Source organism: Tursiops truncatus, chromosome 1, assembly GCF_011762595.2.
Source record: "Tursiops truncatus isolate mTurTru1 chromosome 1, mTurTru1.mat.Y, whole genome shotgun sequence".
Classification (NCBI taxonomy): Eukaryota; Metazoa; Chordata; class Mammalia; order Artiodactyla; family Delphinidae; genus Tursiops; species Tursiops truncatus.
In genome coordinates this window covers 86,388,482-86,410,455 of record NC_047034.1, presented here as the reverse complement: position 1 = coordinate 86,410,455, position 21,974 = coordinate 86,388,482, and the positions used below count along the sequence as shown (strand labels likewise).

The window sequence follows — 21,974 nt, the reverse complement described above, 5'->3', positions numbered from 1 at the left end:
TCCAAGAAGGGTACTAAGTGACTAAATGGGTGGAAGCGGATACAACACAGATATGCTGAACAAAGTAATGATTCACACACCAGGTGGGCTGGAGAGGGACGGCCTAAGATTTTATCATGATACTCAGAACAGCTCTCAATTTTAAACTTATGAGTTGTTTATTTCTGGAATTTTCCATTTAATATTTTCAGACACTGGTTGACCACAGGTAACTGAAACCATGGAAAATGAAACCAGGGAAAACAAAACCATGGATGAGAAGGGACTACTGTACTTCATTTCCCATAATATTATACTTAGCTGTATAGTTGACCCTTAAATAACTTGGGGGTCAGGGATGCCAGCCCTCTGCACAGTAAAAAATCTACATAAAACCTTACAATTGGCCCTCTGTATCCATCGTTTTACATCCGAAGATTCAACCACAGATTGCGTAGCACTGTAGTATGTATTTATTGAAAAAAATCCGCATATAAGTGGACCCATACAGTTCAAACCTGTGTTGTTCAAGGGTCAACTGTATTTACAAATCTGTCTTCATAAGTACAAGTTCCTTGAGGCAGATCACATGCATCCCCATAGGCCTCTAGAAGTTCATTGCAAAGTGTCGACTTTGCATAAAGTTTGCTGAACTTGTTGGATGGTGAGTGACTGCAAAACTTACTCGCTGCTCAGGCCTCAACCCTTCCACTCATATTCTCCTTCTCTTCCACAGTGGAGCTTTGAGTTTAGAACATACTGATGTCTCTTGTGAGAGTATGAATCTAGTAAGGAATGTCTCTAATTTAGGCTTTGAGTCAAAATAGACAATGGAGCAGAAGACCCTGCTTGGGACAGAATCCACAACTTGGACCTGGAAGGAGACTTGTTTAAGCAGAAGGTTTGCACACAAATGTCATGACCTTGATAATGAAAACCAAAATATGTTTGCTCTTTTAGTCTTGGGGGCAAATTTATTATTTTCCAGAATTAAAATAAAGGGAGAAAAAAGATACATCTCTTCTACCAACATAATAAAGCATAATAGTAGGAAAGAAGAGATGAATCCTGAATTACTTTCTTTAGGATACTGTCCATGAGCCTGGCCATCTGATTAAAATACTGAGATGAACATGTGCAAAGACATGCAAGCCAGTGTGCAATTCACAGGTATACTCACAGAATGCTAGGGTTACCTTTTCTAGCAAGGCAGGAAATACTCACCATAGGATGGGAAGACCTCAGTTCAAACTGAATAAATTATTAGTCAAATAAACTAGATTAAGTGATGTGATCTTGTGGAAATATCAAAGATACCAAATTAGGGGCTTCCCTGGTGGCGCAGTGGTTGAGAGTCCACCTGCCGATGCAGGGGACACGGGTTCGTGCCCCGCTGGGAAGATCCCACATGCTGCGGAGCAGCTAGGTCCATGAGCCATGGCTGCTGAGCCTGCGCGTCCGGAGCCTGTGCTCCGCAATGGGAGAGGCCACAACAGTGAGAGGCCCGCGTACAGCAAAAAAAAAAGATACCAAATTGAAATTAAGAGGTTGGGGGGGGGGGCTTCCCTGGTGGCGCAGTGGTTAAGAGTCCGCCTGCCGATGCAGGGGACACGGTTCGTGCCCCAGACTGGGAAGATCCCACATGCCGCCGAGCGGCTGGGCCCGTGAGCCATGGCCGCTGAGCCTGCGCGTCCGGAGCCTGTGCTCCGCAACGGGAGAGGCCACAATAGTGAGAGGCCCGCGTACCGCAAAAAAAAAAAAAAGAGGTTGGGGGTTTGATTTCAGGTTCTGTCTTTAACTAGGTGTAGGATCTTGGACCTGTAATTAAACATTTCTGGGCCATGATTTTCTCTTCTCTAAAATGAGGAAATTAAAATTGATAAGTAGTTTTCAAAATTTTTGTTGTTGTTTTGAAAATTCCAGAACACTTTCTTCAAATGTAAGTTTAGAGAAGCTCCATGTATACAAACATAGAAATGAAACTACTCTAATTGAAGCTGGTATGGGTGCCTGGAACCATTTGTTCCCACAAGGCTGCCTTTGGTTGGAACCCAGGGAACTCCAGACTCCACGAAGCTCAGTGTAAAAGTTGCTGGACAGGATAATCCTTGGAATCACTTTCATTTCTGACTGGCTACAACTCAAGGACCCTAATAAAATTAATTGCTAAAATTCAGACATTATGTTGAGCATAGATTTTAGCCTGGGAAACGTGGAGGCACCAACAACCAGTGATGACATGGTTAGTTATTTTTCACACCTCGGTTGCCCTGTGTCAGAAAATCTTCTATAAGTACTAGAAAATTTCTATAAGAAATTTTCTATAAGTCAAATCTAGTTTATTGGACTAATTATAAGCAACTGAAAAGGTCCTAATAGATCTTTTTCTACTGAAACTATTGAGACCTAATTCTGATTTTTATAGCAAGTCCCCTACTTTACCAAGTTCTAACTAAGCAAATGTGATTATCTTAGAATAAACTCAAATTTATCTTTTCCCAGGCTACCTATCTCTGACTGTAGCTAGTTCAGCACTCGTCCAATGACAACTACTTGGGAACCATTGATCTACCCTAGTTTCAAAATTATGAAGCTCTGTATTCACCCAAAAAACAAGCACACTCGTTTTCTATATAAATCCTCAGATCTCCATACTGCTTTCTCCTAAACAAATAGATGAACAAATAAACAAAAATGCTTTCCAAAGCCTCGTTTTAATTTGCAAGGAGAATGAACTCTTTTGTATGCATAATGTTAATATTACACACAATAATAATATTTTTCTCTGCTGTGTTTTGTAAACCTCACTGAAGAAACCAGAAGAAAGCTAAAGCTTTCCACACCATTTTCTTGACCCCTTCTCAGTGGGCTGAGCTGAGTGATTTTCATATTGACTCAGGTTCTGTAGGCTTCTGGAGCCATGGAGAATCAGAGTAGGTAGGAATGAACTCCTGACAGATCAAGTTCCATGGTAAATGTTAATAAATATGACTGAGTCAGCAAAATGGTGGAATAGAAGGTTTCAGCCCTCATCCCCCCACAGAAACATGGATGTGACAATCATTCGTGGATGAAAATACCTGCATAAGGGCTCCAGAATCCAGGTGAGAGATTACAGAACCCGGGTAGAACACAGAAATGAAAAAAAGACACATTGAAGAGGGTAGGGGGGACAGCTTTATTTCACCTGTGCCACCTCTCTCCCAAGCCTACACAGCACCAAGGGCGATGCCTCACCTCACACTTAAGATGGCTTTTATTACAGAACCCAGAAGATAACAAATGTTGATGAAGATGTGCTTGTACAGTGTTGGTGGGAATACAAATTGATGCAGCCACTATGGAAAACAGTACGGAGTTTCCTCAAAAAATTAAAAATAGAACTGCCACATGATCCAACAATTCCACTTCTAGATACATATCCAAAGGAAATGAAGTCAAGATCTGAAGATCCTGAACTTACATATTCATTGGAATATTATTCACAATAGCCGAGACAAGGAAGTGACATTCATCAACAGATACATAGGTAAAGAAATGTGGTCTATACATACAATGAAATATTATTCAGCCTTAACAAAAGGGAAACCTCACCATTTGTGACAACATGGATGAACCTGGAGGACATTACGCTAAGTTAAGTAAGTCAGACACAGAAGAACAAATTCTGCATGATACCACTTATAAAATGAATCTAAAATAGTCAAACTCATAGAAACAGAGACTGGAATGGTAGTTGCCAGAGACTGAGGGGAGGGGGGGAAAAAGAAGGTATTAGTCAAGTGTACAAAGTTTTCATTACACAGATGAGTATATCCTAGATACTTATTGTACAGTATATATAGTTAAGAATATCGTAGACTTAATTTGTTATGAGAATAAATCTTATGTTAAGTATTCTTATCACAATATAATAATAATAATAGGGCTGGAGGAAACTTTTGGAGATGATGGATAGGTTTAAGGCATTGATTGTGGTGATGATTTCATGGGTGTATACTTATCTCCAAACTCATCAAGTTGTATATATTAATTATGCACAGCTTTTTATATGTAAAAATGAAATAAAATACAACAGAAAAACATGACCAAGCCCAAGTTCTTCTCTAATTCACAGATACATTTTTAAAAGTGTTATCTTGTTCCAGGGCACATCCAAGCACTTTAAAAAGTGACAATTATTGCGTTTTCTTCCTGATCACAAAAGTGCTGCGTGATCATTAAGGAAAACATGGAAATTACAAGGCCTCTGGATTCTTTGATTGCGCCAAAGGGAAAGCCAAGCATCCTTCTCCATCCTGTCCCGTTATCAGGATCCAGGTCATATCCTTCTCCATCCTGACCCCCTCTCTTCATCCAGGGATGGCTTCAAGAACTCATTCAACCTATTGGTCAATTAGTATCTTAAAGGTCAACTCAATATTAACTCCTCCAAAATTAAAACTATTGCTTTTGGTGTACACCTTTCCCCTCTATAACATGGCATGATGAATGTTAGCTTTAATATTCTATGATTTGGTAACCATAAAAAATGACTCTAATTCACATTTTGTTTTATTTTACTATCTTGGGGCTATATTTCACATCTAACTCATCTGAGAGGGTCCCTTTAGATGTGGACCCATGCAAAAGAAAACGTTCTCAAGAAATGCATGTGGCATAATATAATGTTATATATTTGACAAAGCAGAAACCAAAGTGTATATGAGATGTGCTACAATGTTAAACTGCACAGATTCATCAATGAACAGAATATAGGGGCAGAGAATAAAGAAACTTACCTAGTAAATTTGCTACCTGAAAGTGGCATTTCAAAGCAGTTAAGAAAAGATGAATTTTTAATAAATAATATTAAAACATGTAGCTAACTATTTGGGAAAAAACTCCATCCACAGGCATTAAAGAAAAAATTAACTCCGTATAGGTCAAAGATCAAAATGTAAAAAATAAATGACAAAGTGTTAGAAGAAAACATAAGTAATTTTTAAAAAATATAATCTTGGGTTTAAAAGGCCCATTTGCTTAAGCAAGATACCAAAGCCAGCACTCATAAAAAAAAAAAAAGATTGATTTTAACTACATATAAATTAAAAACATTGTGGGCAAAAGCACCACAAACAAAATTAAAACCAAAAAAATCTAAGAAAATATATTTGCAACATATTTGACAAAGCTCTAACACACTTTATATATAAAGTCAGGGCTAATTTATTTATGGTATAGAGTTCTTTCAAATGAAAAGGAAAATCCAATAGAAAAGTAGACAAAAAAAATGTAGGTAGTGCTCTGACAATGAAATGCAAATGATTCATAAATGTAAACAATAACACTCATTTAAAAGAGTGCAAATTAAAACAATGAGGTAACATCTGTCACCTATGAAATTGGCAGAGATAACAAAGTTGAAAGATGTGCAAAGTCTTCGGAAGGCAGTTTTACAATAACTCTCAAAATTTAAAAATTCAAATACCCTTTGACCTATCAATTCTACTGCTAGGGATTTCTCCTAGAGATAGACTCCTACACATATAAAGAATAGATATTTTCATGGATGTTCATTTTAGCTTTGTTTTAAATAACAAAAGTATCTAGAGATAAGCTAAATATTTATCAATAGGAAGTGATTAAGTAAATGAAGGTATAGCCATACAATGGAATGCAATGAAGCCAGTAAAAAGACTGAGTTAGACAGAGACTGATTTGGAAGGATATCTAGGTATATTAAGTGGGAAAAATGTAAAGAAAATGAATATTTTATGCTCCTATTTAGACATAAAACTAGATTTCTTAAAAGGTGAACAAGTATGGCTGGTACAGTGAAGTAGCAGGACGTACCGGTTAGAATCATCAAAGCAACTTTACTTTTGGCTCTGGTCCCTTTAAGTGTGCTGCTCAGTGGAGATGGTTCTACCCTCTTCCTGGATTTTTCTTCTGACTTGCAGGTAATAAAAGTTCTACAGTCAATATAAGTTACAAACACAATTCAGTTTACTAACCAGTCCCAGGTGATCACCAAGACTCCAAACTTGACTGAATGTTAAGTCGGATCCTCTTCCCCAGCTCAGCCTGCTATGGGATGCTGCTTGAAACCACCTTCCTTTTCTCTTTTCTTGCTTTACTCTTCTGCCCCCTGATTTTCCATCTTGCTATTTTGATTTCTGAACCAGCTTTAGTCAAAGCCAGGGGAGGGAGAAGAGTGGCAAGAGGAATAGGATAGTTGTCACTTAACTGGTGTGGGCTTAAGAGGGCGTCATGCCTCCAGGGCCTGGCAGATGTTTCAAGCTGACGTTTTTCCCTCCTGAGAGAATTTGTGCATTTTCCTCCAGCCACTGGTTCCCATCTGTCCCTGCTTTTCAAGTATGTCCCTCCAAACAGCAGACTTTCTCTGTTGGGGTCGTATTGCTCTTCCTTGGGCAGAATTTAAGATGGATCCAGGCCAGTTTTCTTTTCTGCGTGTGGCCCACATCTGATATATGAGAAACAGCAGGCTCAAGGCCGGAGAGAAGTATCCTGGGACTAACACAGAGCAAGAGAACAGAGTCAGGAAAAGTGAGAGACAGAGACACACCCACAGAGAAAGCCAGGAGACTGGAGAGGTAGTCAGGGAGCAGATCGTGTAGGGCCTTGAGAGTCTGTCTGCACCTTAGAATCTGGGGTACAATTCAATTCTAATTAATGGAGGATCTTCAATAAATATTTGCTGAGGTTTTTGTTTTCCTTGTTTCACTCAGTTCTTGTACTTAAGAACTACACAGTCAAGTTGGGGAGATAGACATGTACACCAGTGCACTACAGTACAGTGTGGAGACATGAGAAGAAATACAGTGTTCTGTGAGCAGAGGAGCCAGCTACCCTGGGCTCAGGGAGAAGCAAAAAAGGTTCCATAGAGAAGGCGTCATTGGATGTTATCAGGTAAAGAAGAGCTGTAGGGTAGGACCACCTGGGATGGTAGCACTGTCTGATTAGATGATCAAGAATATGCAGGCCACAAGTGATGTGAATATGGAGGGAGGTGAGGGAAAGAAGAAGGAGACAGATCCTGGATGGTGGAGAAAGGGGATTTGGGAGCCAGAAAGCAGTATGAAGAGGCAACCCAAAGTACCATCTCCTTCCCTTCTCAGGGACCAGATCCCTTCAGGGTGAGACTGGAGGAAAAGGACCTCTCAGTGGTTGTCTCCACTGCAGCTTTTTTTTTGACACTTGGCATTGCACAAATCTGGGTCTCATTGCCAGGAAGTTTCACAAGGCAGATTTGCCAAGGGAAGTCCCCGGAATCTCCTGGACTTCTTCCTGCTTCCTTCCCATAAGAGAGGCTGTTGAAACCTCTAGGGCATAAAAGGCCCAGAGGCATCCCAGGGAAGCTGACCAGGGATATGGGAGAAATCACCATGGACCAGAATTCTGCCTCGCTGGGTAGGTGAGCTCTGGGCTGATAATTCAGCAGGAAGATAATGAGGAGAGAAGGGGTAACATAGGTAACATAGACCTATGGAAGAAGCGGTCGTCTTCTCCTCCTGGGACACCAGTCTCTCTGTTCACCTCCTTATCAAAACCTATCGAGTCAAGGCAACTGCCCTAGGGGACCATCTGATCTTTCCTAGATGGGCAAGGGAGCAGCCGTGGCCAGAGCTCTTCAGACCATCAGGAGTGTTTTCAGTCTGCATTTTCACAGAGCCGCCTCTTATCCAGATTGTGATATACGAGCACTGTCTCGGGAGTCCCATGTTTCATGGGCTCTGCTTTCTGCACATGTTAAAACTTTAGGGAGCCTCACTTTAAAGTTTTAAAGCCTCACTTTAAAACTTTAGGGAGCCTCACTAAAACTTTAGAGCAGCCCACAGGAAGCTGGCAGTTTGAAGAAGGGCCTGGAGGCTGACTTAACAGCAGATGTGGCAACCAGAATTCTCCTACCCACTTAGCAGGTGTGTGGAGGGCCAGTTCCCTAAGAGTCATGTGAATCAGGAGAACAGAACCCTTGAATCCAGTTTCCCAGCCCCAAAGTCTGTGGAGAAGGCACAAGCTCCAACAGCTGTCATCCAAAGTTTTATCTCATTTTTAACTGCCCTTTTCTCCATTTTCAGACCCCCCAAATGTCCTAGTGGGGGCAAGTCTAGACAATGTCCCCAGGGTGGGGGTCATAGTTCAAGGAGTCTTGCCTTTTGGGTGAGGTTTCCAGCATCAGGGTCCTGCCCTTTCCTTCCCTTTAGGAGGGTGAATTAAGGATAGAATGATCTCATCAGTCCTCCCAGGGGAGGTGTCCTATGGAGAAGAGGCTGGACATGACCTCAGTCATGAAGGCTTAGCGCACTTCCAGAGGCAGCTCACACTCCTCAATTCACCTTGCCTTGTTTTAAGAGTTAGTTGTGTGTACACACGGTGACTATTCATTTCAATTCACCCAGGAGAGTTCTGGTTCAAGCTGGTGCCCCAGGGGAATTATTAATAATGCTCCTTTTCACCCTCCAAACTGTCCCATTGGATGATAAACTATTTGGTCACCTTAACTATATTCAATTCCAGACAAGGCTCCCTGAGTACAGGGACAGCATCAACCTCATTTTAGCTTTCCCAATATCCAGGACAACACTTGGCACAGAGCAGGTGGTTCAATTAATTTCTATTGGATAAATGAATGAGCAAATGAATTCCCAGTCTGGAAAATGTTTCTCTGTAGGGCTGCAGACTCCACAAGGCACCCAGGAGCTGGGGACCTCAAGGCCCTATAAAAAGACCTCAGTAGCTATGCCTGCAGTGTCCAGAGGAAGTGTAGCTATATTCTGCATGTAGGCACACCCGCACACTCACTGCCACAGTCTGAGACAGAGAACCAGCTGCGGCTTAGCAGATTTCCTTCTCACCCACCTCTTACAGTTTTAGTGGTCTTGTTGCTTCAGGAAGTCAAGTAGTCAATGAGTTACCACTGCCTGGGTCCCCTGGGCTGTGTCCCTTCTGCTGTTTGGTTTATATCTCTGCTTCATTTTGTTTCTCTTGATGACTCTGCCAGGTTCTGACACTAACATATTGATGACTCTGAGGTTTTGTCCTGTGTGTCTCTTTGTGCATGCATGGCTCTGCTTCTATCTTTTGAGCCTCTCTCTCTGTCTCTCTGTCTCTCTCTCTCTCACCCACTTCAATGTTGTGTGTATCATCTCTTTTTTTATCCACTGATATTTCTGTGTCATTCATCCATCCATCCACATTGAATCTCAGTGCTCTGGGGATGAGTTCCATAAGGATGATATCTCTGTCTCTCATTGTATCTCTTAACTGGGGTCTGGATGCTCAAGAGCCAGCACTGAGGGCCCAGGTTGAATGACCCTCAGAGGCTCTGGCTGAATAAGCAAAGGAGGCCATGGTTTTGGGGGGAGAAACTTGTGGCATTCTGGGCTCTGAGGCCACCGCACTAGGTTCCCCATTGGCTCTCTTCCCTCTACTCCAGGATCTGCCTACAAACTGGTTTGCTACTTTACCAACTGGTCACGGGACAGGCAGGAACCAGGAAAGTTCACCCTTGAGAGCACTGACCCCTTCCTATGTTCTCACCTCATCTACTCATTCGTCAGCATCGGTAACAACAAGGTCATCATCAAGGACAAGAATGATGTGATGCTTTCCCAGACCATCAGCAGACTCAAAACCAAGTCAGTAGGATAGGAGTGGGGAGCATCCAGGGTGGGTTTTGGGGGAGAGAAGATAGTTCTAAACTGGGCCTAAGGCCTTCTAGCTCCATTCATTCATTTGTGTGTTTATTCAAGTGTTTTTCCTTGGGTATAATCCTGATGCTTCCTGGTTTTCTCCCCCATGCCTCATCCCTTCACTGAACTTAGTTGCTAAACAGCTAGAGCCCACTTACCCATAATCTAGTCCTAACCCTTTAGGCAAAGTTTTCCCTGGCAGCCAGTAAAGAAATAATCAGCTTATTATTCTACTCCAGGAATCCCAAACTGAAAATTCTCTTGTCCGTTGGAAGGTATCTGTTTGGTTCCAAAGGGTAAGACCACAATATCTCTATTTTTTGTTTATTCTGCCGTGTAATCTCTAATCATCACTGCTTTTCCTCCTCTTGAAAAGAGACATTGAATTAGGCTTTAGAAAGGTCCTCCCTTGGCTTAGATGGCAAAACTGATCTGAATTTTGTCACAAGTTGAGGCATAGCACTATGTTTACTTGTGTCTTGGAAGGAACTCTGCAGGAGCTTAACACAAGCTCAGATACTTAAGTCGTGGGAGAAATTGAACTGGAAGCAGTATTTGGTAAACTTTCAATTATTTACATGAAGGTTTTTCACCTAATGGACTATGGGGAGATGCAATTTGTTTAAGGGTTTTGAAGGTTTGACTTTGTACCATGGGGGCGGGTCATGTAGGTGACCTCCACATAAAACCAAGTCCTTAGCAGCCATCAGGGGACCTCGATTTCCTGGGTCATGGTTGTACAGCTGGATGGCCTGGAAGTGCAAAACAGCATAGGGGCAATCAGGTCTGTTTTGCTTAAAAACAAAATAGTTATTAATATGAGACATATATTATAAATTATAATTCCTATTCACAGGAAAATGATACTCCATTTGCATCAAGCTAAATAAATACAAATACGTAAGGAAGAAAGTCACCTTTTTTTGCAATTTTTAAATGCAGTTAATCTAATTTTGAATTTCTTCTGCTTTAATTTTTTTTTAAAGTGCCAACATTTTAAAAAGTCCAGAGATCTTAATCTCAGTCAGCAGAGGCTTTCCGCTTTCACGAGAAGTCCGGTAAGACATCTTTCTCGTGTAGCAGGTCAGTATTCTTTACAGCTGGAGTAAGCAGAGGAAAGAAGTAGCATTAGAAGACCTATGTAGATGAGTGACCTAGGGAAAGTTAACTCACCTCTCTGAGCTCAGTTTACCCATCTGTAAGATGTACATCACAACATCTACTTCATAAGGTGCGTGCAAAGACTTCGAATGAGGTAACGTATGTCACGTGCCTGACTTAGTTATCGACCAGTAAGTGTCAACTTTTTCTTCTCCTTTTTTTATACTGAATATTTTCATCTATGAAATAAGAGGGCTGACCTAATTAATTTCTAAAGTCTCTACCAGCTCAAAACTTGTAGAATAATTAGTAAAGCAATTTCTACACACATAAAGAAAAAAGATCAACCTACCTAACTTATCTGGTTCTGCATTAACCTCACCATGAACTCCTTTTAATTATTAATGGGTTTTCATGGCAATTATCCATCTGATTCCCAAATTCTCTCTCATTCCTAATACCTGCTTATCTTTGATTCAATTAAAAATATCTTCATTCATTCATTCTTACATGCATGCATTCATTTATTCAATAATTTATTGAGTACTTATTGTATATTAGTTTAGCGGTTAAAAGTAGGACTTTGGAGATAAACAAATTTGGTTTGGCTTTCTCTTTAGCTATATGCAAGCGGCATGCAAGTTGTTTAACTTCAGGCAATTTCTTTTTTTCTTTTTTCTTTCCTTTAGGCAATTTTTTTAATGTCTCTATGCTTCAATTAAAAAAAAAAACTACACAATGAGGCAAATAACAGATTCAACCTAAGGATGAAGTTGTGAAGACAGGCAATGCAAGCAAACTGTTTAGGTAGTGCTGATGTGCAAAAAGGACCTAATGGTTGCAATAATTATTGTTGTATATTAACGTTGTCATTATTATTAGGTAAATGCCAGGCTTTGTGCCAGGTGCTATGCAGCAATACTTAAAAATATGTAATGCACAGACTTGCTTCTAAATTTCTAAAGAATATTTGTCTTTCCTAAAATTGGAGGTTTCTGCCCAGAACATCAGATGCAACTGCTCCCTAAAAGAGGTATCCTTGCTTTTCTTCTAATCACTGTGAGCACTTCTGAAATATAAGAATAAAGTTACAAACCTACTTCTACCATGTTTTTCGGATAATAGTCCAAGTTTTGCTATCTCCTCCACTGTGCTGCTGAGATACATGCAGGAACCAAATCCTCAATTTAATTTTTTTTCTTTTTTTTTTTTAACATCTTTATTGGAGTATAATTGTTTTACAATGGTGAGCTAGTTTCTGCTTTATAACAAAGTGAATCAGTTATACATATACATATGTTCCCATATCTCTTCCCTCTTGCGTCTCCCTCCCTCCCACCCTCCCTATCCCACCCCTCCAGGCGGTCACAAAGCACGAGCTGATCTCCCTGTGATATGCGGCTGCTTCCCACTAGCTATCTATTTTACGTTTGGTAGTGTATATATGTCCATGCCTCTCTCTCACTTTGTCACAACTGACCCTTCCCCCTCCCCATAACCTCAAGTCCATACTCTAGTAGGTCTGTGTCTTTATTCCTGTCTTACCCCTAGGTTCTTCATGACATTATTTTTTTCTTAAATTCCATATATATGTGTTAGCATACGGTATTTGTTTTTCTCTTTCTGACTTACTTCACTCTGTATGACAGACTCTAGGTCCATCCACCTCACTACAAATAACTCAATTTCATTTCTTTTTATGGCTGAGTAATATTCCATTGTATATATGTGCCACATCTTCTTTATTCATTCATCCGATGATGGACACTTAGGTTGCTTCCATCTCCTGGCTATTGTAAATAGAGCTGCAATGAACATTTTGGTACATGACTTATTTTATTTTATTTTTTTTGCGGTATGCGGGCCTCTCACTGTTGTGGCCTCTTCCGTTGCAGACCACAGGTTCCGGACGCACAGGCTCAGCGGCCATGGCTCACGGGCCTAGCTGCTCCGCGGCATGTAGGATCTTTCCGGACCCGGGCACGAACCCGTGTCCCCTGCATCAGTAGGCGGACTCTCAACCACTGCGCCACCAGAGAAGCCCCATGACTCTTTTTGAATGATGGTTTTCTCAGGGTATATGCCCAATAGTGGGATTGCTGGGTCATATGGTAGTTCTATTTGTAGTTTTTTAAGGAACCTCCATACTGTTCTCCATACTGGCTGTATCAATTTACATTCCCACCAGCAGTGCAAGAGTGTTCCCTTTTCTCCACACCCTCTCCAGCATTTATTGTTTCTAGATTTTTTGATGATGGCCATTCTGACCTGTGTGAGATGATATCTCATTGTAGTTTTGATTTGCATTTCTCTAATTATTAATGATGTTGAGCATTCTTTCATGTGTTTGTTGGCAATCTGTATATCTTCTTTGGAGAAATGTCTATTTAGGTCTTCTGCCCATTTTTGGATTGGGTTGTTTGTTTGTTTTTTTGTTATTGAGCTGCTTGAGAAATGGAAATAAAAACAAAAATAAACAAATGGCATCTAATGAAACTTACAAGCTTTTGCACAGCAAAGGAAACCATAAACAAGACCAAAAGACAACCCTCAGAATGGGAGAAAATATTTGTAAATGAAGCAACTGACAAAGGATTAATCTCCAAAATTTACAAGCAACTTAATTTAATATTGATTGAAACAAATGAATTCAAGACTCTAAATCTGTCTGGGGATGGGAAGTGTTGTGAGAGGTGGGAAGTGATACAAGTCAAAGGATATGTCCTCTGGAAAATACCAGTATCTTGTCTATAGCTTTGCATTTTAAATACTGTTGGTGCCCTCTGTGTGGGCAGCTAAGAATCAACCTCCTGGCTTAAGAATTCTAGTTCAGATAAAAGCTCTTGAGGGGCTGCTGCTTTCAGGGTCCTCCTGGCTTTTCACCAGAAGCCCTGGGACTGGGGAGATCTGGGTTGCTAATTCGTGCCTGGGTTTATTGTTTGGGGAATGTGAAGTCCAGCTCTGCTTTCATGAAGCTTGCCAAAATGTGATCACTTTGAGATAGATGAGGCAGGATCAGTATCTTCAATCCCAATGTAGAGATGGCCAGACTGAAGCCAGAGAGCTGGTTAGTGAACAAAAGGTCACTAGAAATGACTGTGACCTGGGACTTGAACCCAGATTTCCCAATCCTAAGCCCACCACACTGCAAACTGCTTTCTCAAGGGTGTAAGATGTTAAAGAAAACCAGAGCTGGACAGTAATTAAAGAGGTAAAAATAGCTTTTATTCAGGAAATATTATAAGAGGGGAAAGGAGACCTCAGTATAGTACTGGGCTCAATTCTGGATACAGCAGGGGCAAGTGGGGAGGTATAGCCAAGGAACAGGTTGCAGGTGCGGGTTGGTGGATGGAAAAAGAGGGAACATTAGAGGTAGGGAGATTCTTGCTAAACTAACTCAACAGAACTCTTGCTGAAGGCAGGCCAGGGTGAACAGATATCACCTGGGGGATGGTAGGGGAGGAGGAATTTGATCAGATATTGAAGAAGATCTGATATCAAGGGTGGGGCAGTGTCATTAAACTGACTTAGGATTCTCTTTTTAAACATCTTTATTGGAGTATAATTGCTTTATATTGTTGTGTTAGTTTCTGCTGTATAACAAAGTGAATCAGTTGTACGTATACACATATCCCCATATCCCCTCCCTCTTGTGTCTCCCTCCCACCATCCCTATCCCCCACCACCAGGTGGTCACAAAGCATGGAGCTGATCTCCCTGTGCTATGCGGCTGCTTCCCACTAGCTAGCTATTTTACATTTGGTAGTGTATATATGTCCATGCCACTCTCTCACTTTGTCCCATCTTACCCTTCCCCCTCCCCGTGTCCTCAAGTCCATGACTTAGGATTCTTGCTAAAACTGCACTCTGCAAAGATAGGCACAGAAGTCCAAGGTCAAAGTCTAGTTGAGAAGAGGGTTCAGAAGAGTCTGGCTAAAGTTTGGTCAAGGAGCGTCTTTGTTAAAGGCAGCTCCATTACCCTGCAGAAAGGTCTGCAGAGAACCCAATTGTCTTCTGCCCAATCCAATCAATTTTCTGGCCCAACAATCCTTCCTCTCCTCTTTTGTTCCAAAAGAGGCAGGGGTTGGGATAGATAAGTGGTGAGAAAATATTGGGGAACGGAAGACTAATTCAGGATTTCTGTGAAAAATATGTTGTACAATGGTAATTACTTCCTCTTTCCAAAAACACTTGTATTGCTTCTACCCAGGTTCCACCGCATGGTTGATTCTTCTACATTACGCTTGGAATTTATCAACTCTGTAATCCTGTTTCTGAGGAACCATAACTTTGATGGGCTGGACATAGCTGGATTTACCCAGATCTGAAAGACAACACTTGTTTCACTGTGCTGATTCATGTAAGGCAAATTCTGTGGTACCCTTAGTACCTTAACAAGTGGAACCCATGGCCACACCAGAAGAAAAAAAGGAAGAGATTGGCTCTGGCTTGAAGACAGTCCCTTTCTTCCAGAAGCCCCCACTGATGAAGGAAAAGCCCTTGGTCCTAGTTTAGGGCAAGGACAACATCAGAGAACAGAGCCTCCTTATAGAATAAACAACACTGAAACAAAGCAACACCCACATAAAAGATTGTGGGACCATAGAATCTCCTGAGCACTGAAAGAGTCTCACAGATGTTCTATCAGATAGATTAGAGAATCCATTCGGAGGAAACTCAGTTTTTCCTGGGTACAATGTGACTGGTTGTCCTCCTACCTAATGTGTAGATTTCCTGACCACAAGGCAGGAGGCATCCCCATATGGGAATGGGGAGAAAAGATTTGATCTTTCCATCTAATGCTGTTTCCATCTAGAAATGTCCTATCAAGCAAGAACTTTAGCACTTTCCTCTGGGAGGGAAAATTGACCTCTTATGGGTTTTTTTTTGTTTGTTTTCATAGGAGTTAGCAGAAGCCTTTCAGTAGGACTTTGTAAAGTCCACCAAAGAAAGGCTTCTCTTGACTGCAGGAGTTTCCGCAGGGAGGCATATGATTGACAACAGCTATCAGATCAAGGAATTGGTAAAGTAAGTGCATTGGAGCACCCCCTCCATCTCTCTGCCTCCAGCCTGGCCCATGCAAGTGATGCATGCCAGTATGTCTGAGGGATGAAGGGAAGAGGGAGAGCATGAAGGTCACTATCCTAACCACATCATCTGGGCAGGAACTTTTCCTCTATGGCTAATTTCAATCCTTCTAACAGCATCCAAAGCCCTAAACAAATATGTATACAGTTGACCCTTGAACAAAGCGAGGGTTAACCCACATGTAATTTATAGTTAGCCCCTTGTATCCATGTTTCCTCCACATCTGTGGATTCAGCCAACCACAGACCATGTAGTACTGAAGTATTTACTGTTGAAAAGTACCCTTGTATAAGTGGACTGTGCAATTCAAACCCACAATGTTTCAAGGGTCAACAGTAGTTGCTCCCACTTCTGCTCATCACAGAATCTTTTCCTTTGCTTTTTTGCAATCTAGAGACCTGGATTTCATCAACCTCCTTTCCTTTGACTTCCATGGGTCTTGGGAAAAGCCCCTCATCACTGGCCATAATAGCCCTCTGAGAAAGTAGCAGCTGGACAGAGGGACAAGCTCTTACTACAATGTGGAGAGTTATAAGGAGGAAGGGTGGTGGGACACTGGCTGTGGGGCAAGCTGAGGACAGTGCAGCTTGGCCAGAGTTATTTCTGTCTTGAACTGAGGAGGGGATGTGTTGCCAGAGGGACTCAGGTAACCCTGGAAGCTGGTGAGAACAGGGAAAATGCTTTGACCAGGCACAGTAAAATGTCACCAGGAAAATGTCAGAGGACCTCATATTTGAAGCGCCCTAAGCTTTGTCTCTGGCCCAAGGTGTCAGCCACCCCAGTCTTCTCTTAATTCTCCATCTTTGATGCATTTCCTAGTGACCACATGGATGTACAGGACTTGGTATTCTGCTGTGTCTGTCCACATTCCCCATTAATTTGATCTTCAACATAATCCTCTGAGGTTGGCTGGTCAGGAAGCATTACTCTCACTCCACAGATGATGAAATGGAAGCCTGGCAAATTAATTGGCTGTTCAAGGTCATGCTGATGTGAAGGTCCTGAAAAGTGGTGGCAAATGAAAAATGCAAGGGAAAAATGTCATTAACCAAACAATTTTATTGTTGTGGTACATATATAGAGATGTGTATTCTTAAAGTTGGGTGAGAGAAAATGTTGTCTAGGTTGCATATTTCCAGGCCTTCATGTTTAAAATTTAAAAATGGGTCAGTCCAAAGCTGGGTATTCTGATTTCTAGTCTGGGGTTTTCTAGAACTCCGTATGATTGTGTCACGTCAAGTTCCCTTCATTCTTTCCTCCCCATTGATTATCTTTAAGGGTAAGGAGACATATCCTCATCTTCTCTAACCCCTTATTCTGTTCTGGAGGGCAGCAAGGCCCCAACTAGCCTCTGACCTCTTACCTAGCCTCTTGGGTCTGATGTCATTGTGAGGCCCCACAGACTAGGGTCTGACGGCCACCTCCCCCCACGCCCGCTTTCATCAGTAACACAACTAGCCATAGTGTAGACAAACTCCATAGGCAATTGACTCAAAGGGGAAAGAAAGATGGCGACAACTTTGATTTCATGTTTTCTAGGTCACTTGCCTGATTTCTTTCGTGACCCATTGTTCAGTTTTCTTTCACGATTAGAAAAAGCTGAATTGGTCTCAGTGCTGAAGAGCATTAAGTGCATTAGAATAAGCACTCTGGTTCTGGTGGGACCCTCCATAGCCACTGATGTAGAAAGGGAATCAAGGAGTCACTTCTGTGAATTTGGGCTGGAGGCTCAGAAAGGTCTGACACCTTTCTTTCCCATACACACTGTGCCTCAGTCTACTTCTCTTTCTAGAAATATGCTGTGGGATACTGGATAAACAAAGGGACGCCTGTGGAGAAGGTGGTCATGGGCATCCCAATGTATGGACGTTCCTCTACACTGGCCTCTGCAGAAAACACTTGGGGGCCCCTGCCCCTGGTCCTGGAGCTGCTGGCCCCATCACCAGGTTTTCAGGCTTCCTGGCTTATTATGAGGTACCTGGAACTACCCTGTGCCTTCAGCTGCCCCTTGTCTCTGGGTAGGAGTTCCAGCTTCAATCTGACAATAATAAAGTATCACATCCTGAATGCTGGGAAGGGAAGTATGGAGTACTATTGGAGCATGTAAGAGAAGCACCTCCCTCTGACTTGGGAGGGGGTCGGTGAATGCTTCCTGGAGGAAGTGATGTTAGCTGACATCTGGAGAGGAGGTGGAACTAGTGAGGAGTGGGGATGTGTGGAGCAGGTATGGGAGACTGAAAGGGGAGACGGTCCTAGGTTTCTGACTTGGGCAACTATGTGGATGGTAATGCCATTTTTACTGAGTTGGGATAGGAAGGAGCAGAGTGGGCATTGGTCTCAATCGTGAGATCAGTTTTGGTCATTCTGAGTTTGAGGAGCAAGTGGGACATCCAAATGCCTGTGGGACATATAGATAAAAAGTGAGTGGTTAGGTGTATGGGTTTGGATCACAGGAGGTCATTCTGTGCTAGAGATGTAGATTCTAAAATCATCAGCATAAAGACGGTATTTGTAGTGACAAAACTCAAGGACCTCCTGCACCTAAGAGATAGGCAGAAGAGGAGCCCACTAAGGAAACTGACAAGATCAACAGAAGCTAGGCAGAACCCATACTGTTCTGTGCCAAAGACCTTAGAGAAGAGGGTGTTTCAAGAAGAGAGGAGTGGTCAAATGTGTCAGATTCTGTCCAGAAGTCAGACAGACTTAACATCACAGAGATAACAGTCAAAGGTGTTTGGCTGATTAGACCATCATTTCTTTCTGCCCCTCAATCTGGAAAAAAAAAAAAAACAAAAGTTTTTTTTTAATGTATAGGAAACACTAAGAATCAAACAATAATTCACCCAACAGAAACTCTTGGGACCCTGCCATATCACAAAGACTGGGTACTGTGAGAGCTAGAAATAAGTAATTCTTCATCCTTGTCTCAAAGGGCTTACTGTCAAGGTAGAAAGAATGTAGAGTGCATTCATAATATAACAAGTTAAATAAGAGTTTAAAAACAGGATAACTATGGGGAATTCCCTGGCGGTCCAGTGGTTAGGACTCCGTGCTGTCACTGCTGAGGGCCCAGGTTCAATCCTTGGTTGGGGAACTAAGATCCTGCAAGCTGCATAGTGTGGCCAAAAAAAAAAAGAAAAAACTTTAAAAAACCCCAAAGATAACTATAATAGTTAATAAAATTATGTAGGTATTGCAAAATGAGATGTGATTAAGTGGCCCGTGTGGAGGGTCATGAGTTCAAAGATGGGTAACAGGGGAAGAGAGATACATGCTGGCCCTTGAAGGATGGGAAGGAGTTGGATCAGGTAAGGAAAGAATAATATCTTATATCTTGGTTTCCCCTTGGAGTCCTAGTCTAGCCTCTTGTCACTGGCGTGAGCAAGCTATAAACCCCTACTGAGGGACTTGGCATCCACTGAAGTACTCAGTGAGTGTAATGTTCAATTTTTCCTCTCTTCTCACACAGGAGAATGATTGAGGCACCTTGTTCAGTTGGCAGGGGGAAAGGGGCATGGGTCACCATGGTAATCCTCACTGAATCATTTAATATAAGGGATAAGAGAAGTCAGTGCTCAGAATCTGCTGGTAGGATTTTAGTACGGACCACTGGATACACAGTTCCCTATTTCATGGAAAATTTAATTTGATTGTTCAGTTTACCACGCTAGATCATTATAATTTTGACAAACTGGTATTTGCTTAAATATTCAACTTTCCATTTTCTACCCTCTTTGAGGCAAACGTGAGTGTAAATAATCTAAAAAATGTAAGCAAGATCCAAAATGAGTTTTCTACATGACCTTAAAATACATTTTTTTCCACTGAAGATTTATCTCTTTTAGTAGCTCTTACTTATGCTAACAGAAAGAGAAAATAGCTGATGATAAAAGTGGGGATCCCAACACAGGCACATTGGGAAGGGGAAAGGGGAGAGGGAGAGCAGCGGGATTGAAGCAGGGATAATCTACAAGGTGGGGGAATGATGGTGATTGTCATTGTAATGTTACATATTTATAAAGCACTGTACTGTTTTCAAAGTTGTTTTTTTCCTAACGAGTGTTAGTTCATTTGATCCTAACAACAATATTGTAAGATAGGTGTATAGGAGACATAATTATAATAGTTTCCATTTTTCAAATGAAGACATGGGAAGATTTACTGGTCAGTGCTGAGGTCTGATGTGGAACTCAAGTACTGTCTGCCCTCTAGCTGTTTGTGCCTCCTCCTGATGAGGACAGCACAAACAATTCCCAAAGGTTCACCTTGGGCCATCCATTCTGTATGCTGTATCTGGTCATTTCTCTCATTGATCCCTGGAGTGAAGATTCTGTTGTCCCCAAGACCCTAGTGTCTTACCTGCCCCTTCTATTTCTAAATTTCAAGAAGAACCCATTACTGACCCTCTTGTTCCTCCTTCCCCTGCCAGATCTGCCACTTCCTGAAAGGAGTCAAGATCACGAGGCTCCAGGATCATCAGGTTCCCTATGCAGTCAAGGGAAACCAGTGGGTGAGCTATGAGGATGTGGAGAGCGTGGAGACCAAGGTAGGTAGGCAAGAGGCTCTGGGACAGCAGAACACTCATGCGGGTGGGGAATGGGGTGTGAGGTCAAATGCCTTAGTAGTCTGTGTGGAAGGAAAGAAGCCTCTGGGGCTCCATTCTTGGATGGGATCCAGTGACCTCTGTGGCTCAAACCTAGTAGTGACTCTAAGCCACACCTGTGAGCACCTATGGTACATGTGGGAGAGATGGAAAGGACGCAAGGAAGAATTAAGAATAAGGGGAGAAGCGAGGAGTGGAGAGGAGGTAGGAGGAGAAGGGAGAGGGAACAAAGGAGACATTGGTGCCTATATAGAGTAGTTACCCACCCAGTTGATCATCTCAGGACAAACCCTTCCATCCTTCTTATGGATTACCTCTCTAGGAGACTCCAAATTTCTGAGCCTACCAGTTCTTAGATCTTGCTAAGACCTTTGCCTTCCAGGCTTAGAGCAGGACAAAGGCATCAATGTAATTGACAACCCAATTGTAATTCAAATCTTGCTAGTGGCTTCCTAGTTCCCACTCCTCACACCGGAGCCTCTAGTGTTTCAGAGCCTTCAAGAACACTGAACCTAGGGTGTGGTTATTCCATGAGAAGTGGTTAATAGTGGGTGGCCTTCTCTTCATTTTATAAGCCTCCCTAAGTGACCTTTCCCTTCAGGGAATCCATGACTCCATAGGCTATAATTCTACTTCTGCACTCTAAGCTCAAACCCTCATCTGAACCTGACTTGGGTCTTGGGCCCTTAACAGTCTCTTCTAACCTCTGTATGCCCTTCTGTGTCACCCTCAGGTTCAGTTCCTAAAGAATCTAAACCTGGGAGGGGCCATGATCTGGTCCATTGACATGGATGACTTTACCAGCAAATCCTGCAGCCAGGGCTCCTACCCCCTCTTTCAAGCTGTCAAGAGAAGCCTTGGCTCCCTAGGAAGATAACAGAGTCCAGGACAGGCTGGGAGTGGGCGGAGAGTGGGCAGAGTGGGACACAGGAGACTGGGGGAGATCATCTTCACATATTTGGATTGATCCATTCTTATGTCCTTTGGACCTTCTGCCTTGTTTCCTTATTGATTAGGCTGGTTCTGTCCTTTTGGTGGGCTTCCCATAGATTTAAAAAATATAACAGTAATAATTTGGTTACTATTTATTGAGAACAGTCTGAGCTAAGCACTTTCTTTTCATGTAGAGTGGGCATAAATGTTGACTCCACCACAAAATCATCAGCCTGTTTTAATTTTCTAAATCAGAATAAATCTGATTTTATGTCCCCCACTCACTGCTAAGAAATCCAATCTCAGTCGTTAGCAAAGCTCCCTCCCTCTCCACATCCACAGTTGATCTTACTTTAGACATTCAGGAGGTCTCATGGTCATCATGGATGACCAAGCCCACTATTGCCTTAACGGCAGGTGGTTTGGCTCTGCTCCATCCCGGGGTGCCTGGTTCCCCAGGTGAATCGTACGCATATCCTCTTGTGCAGGTGAGAGCCGTTGCTGACCAACCAGCTGTGCTGACATCCATTGCAATGGAGGAGCAGGAGACTGGGAATCACTGCAGACAGACAACT

General features: G+C 42.2%; 1 protein-coding gene across 1 annotated transcript; it reads left to right on the top strand.

The window, feature by feature from the left end:
• Nucleotides 1–7,367: 7,367 nt before the first annotated feature.
• CHI3L2 (chitinase 3 like 2) lies at nt 7,368–21,879 on the top strand. Its single transcript, XM_019919128.2, is given in 11 exon segments — nt 7,368–7,392; nt 9,374–9,620; nt 9,914–9,970; nt 14,986–15,077; nt 15,080–15,135; nt 15,679–15,803; nt 16,258–16,391; nt 17,639–17,761; nt 17,764–17,837; nt 20,293–20,409; nt 21,200–21,879. Coding segments are annotated over 11 exon segments (1,194 nt in total). The 3' UTR covers nt 21,344–21,879.
• The last annotated feature ends 95 nt before the right edge of the window (nt 21,880–21,974 follow it).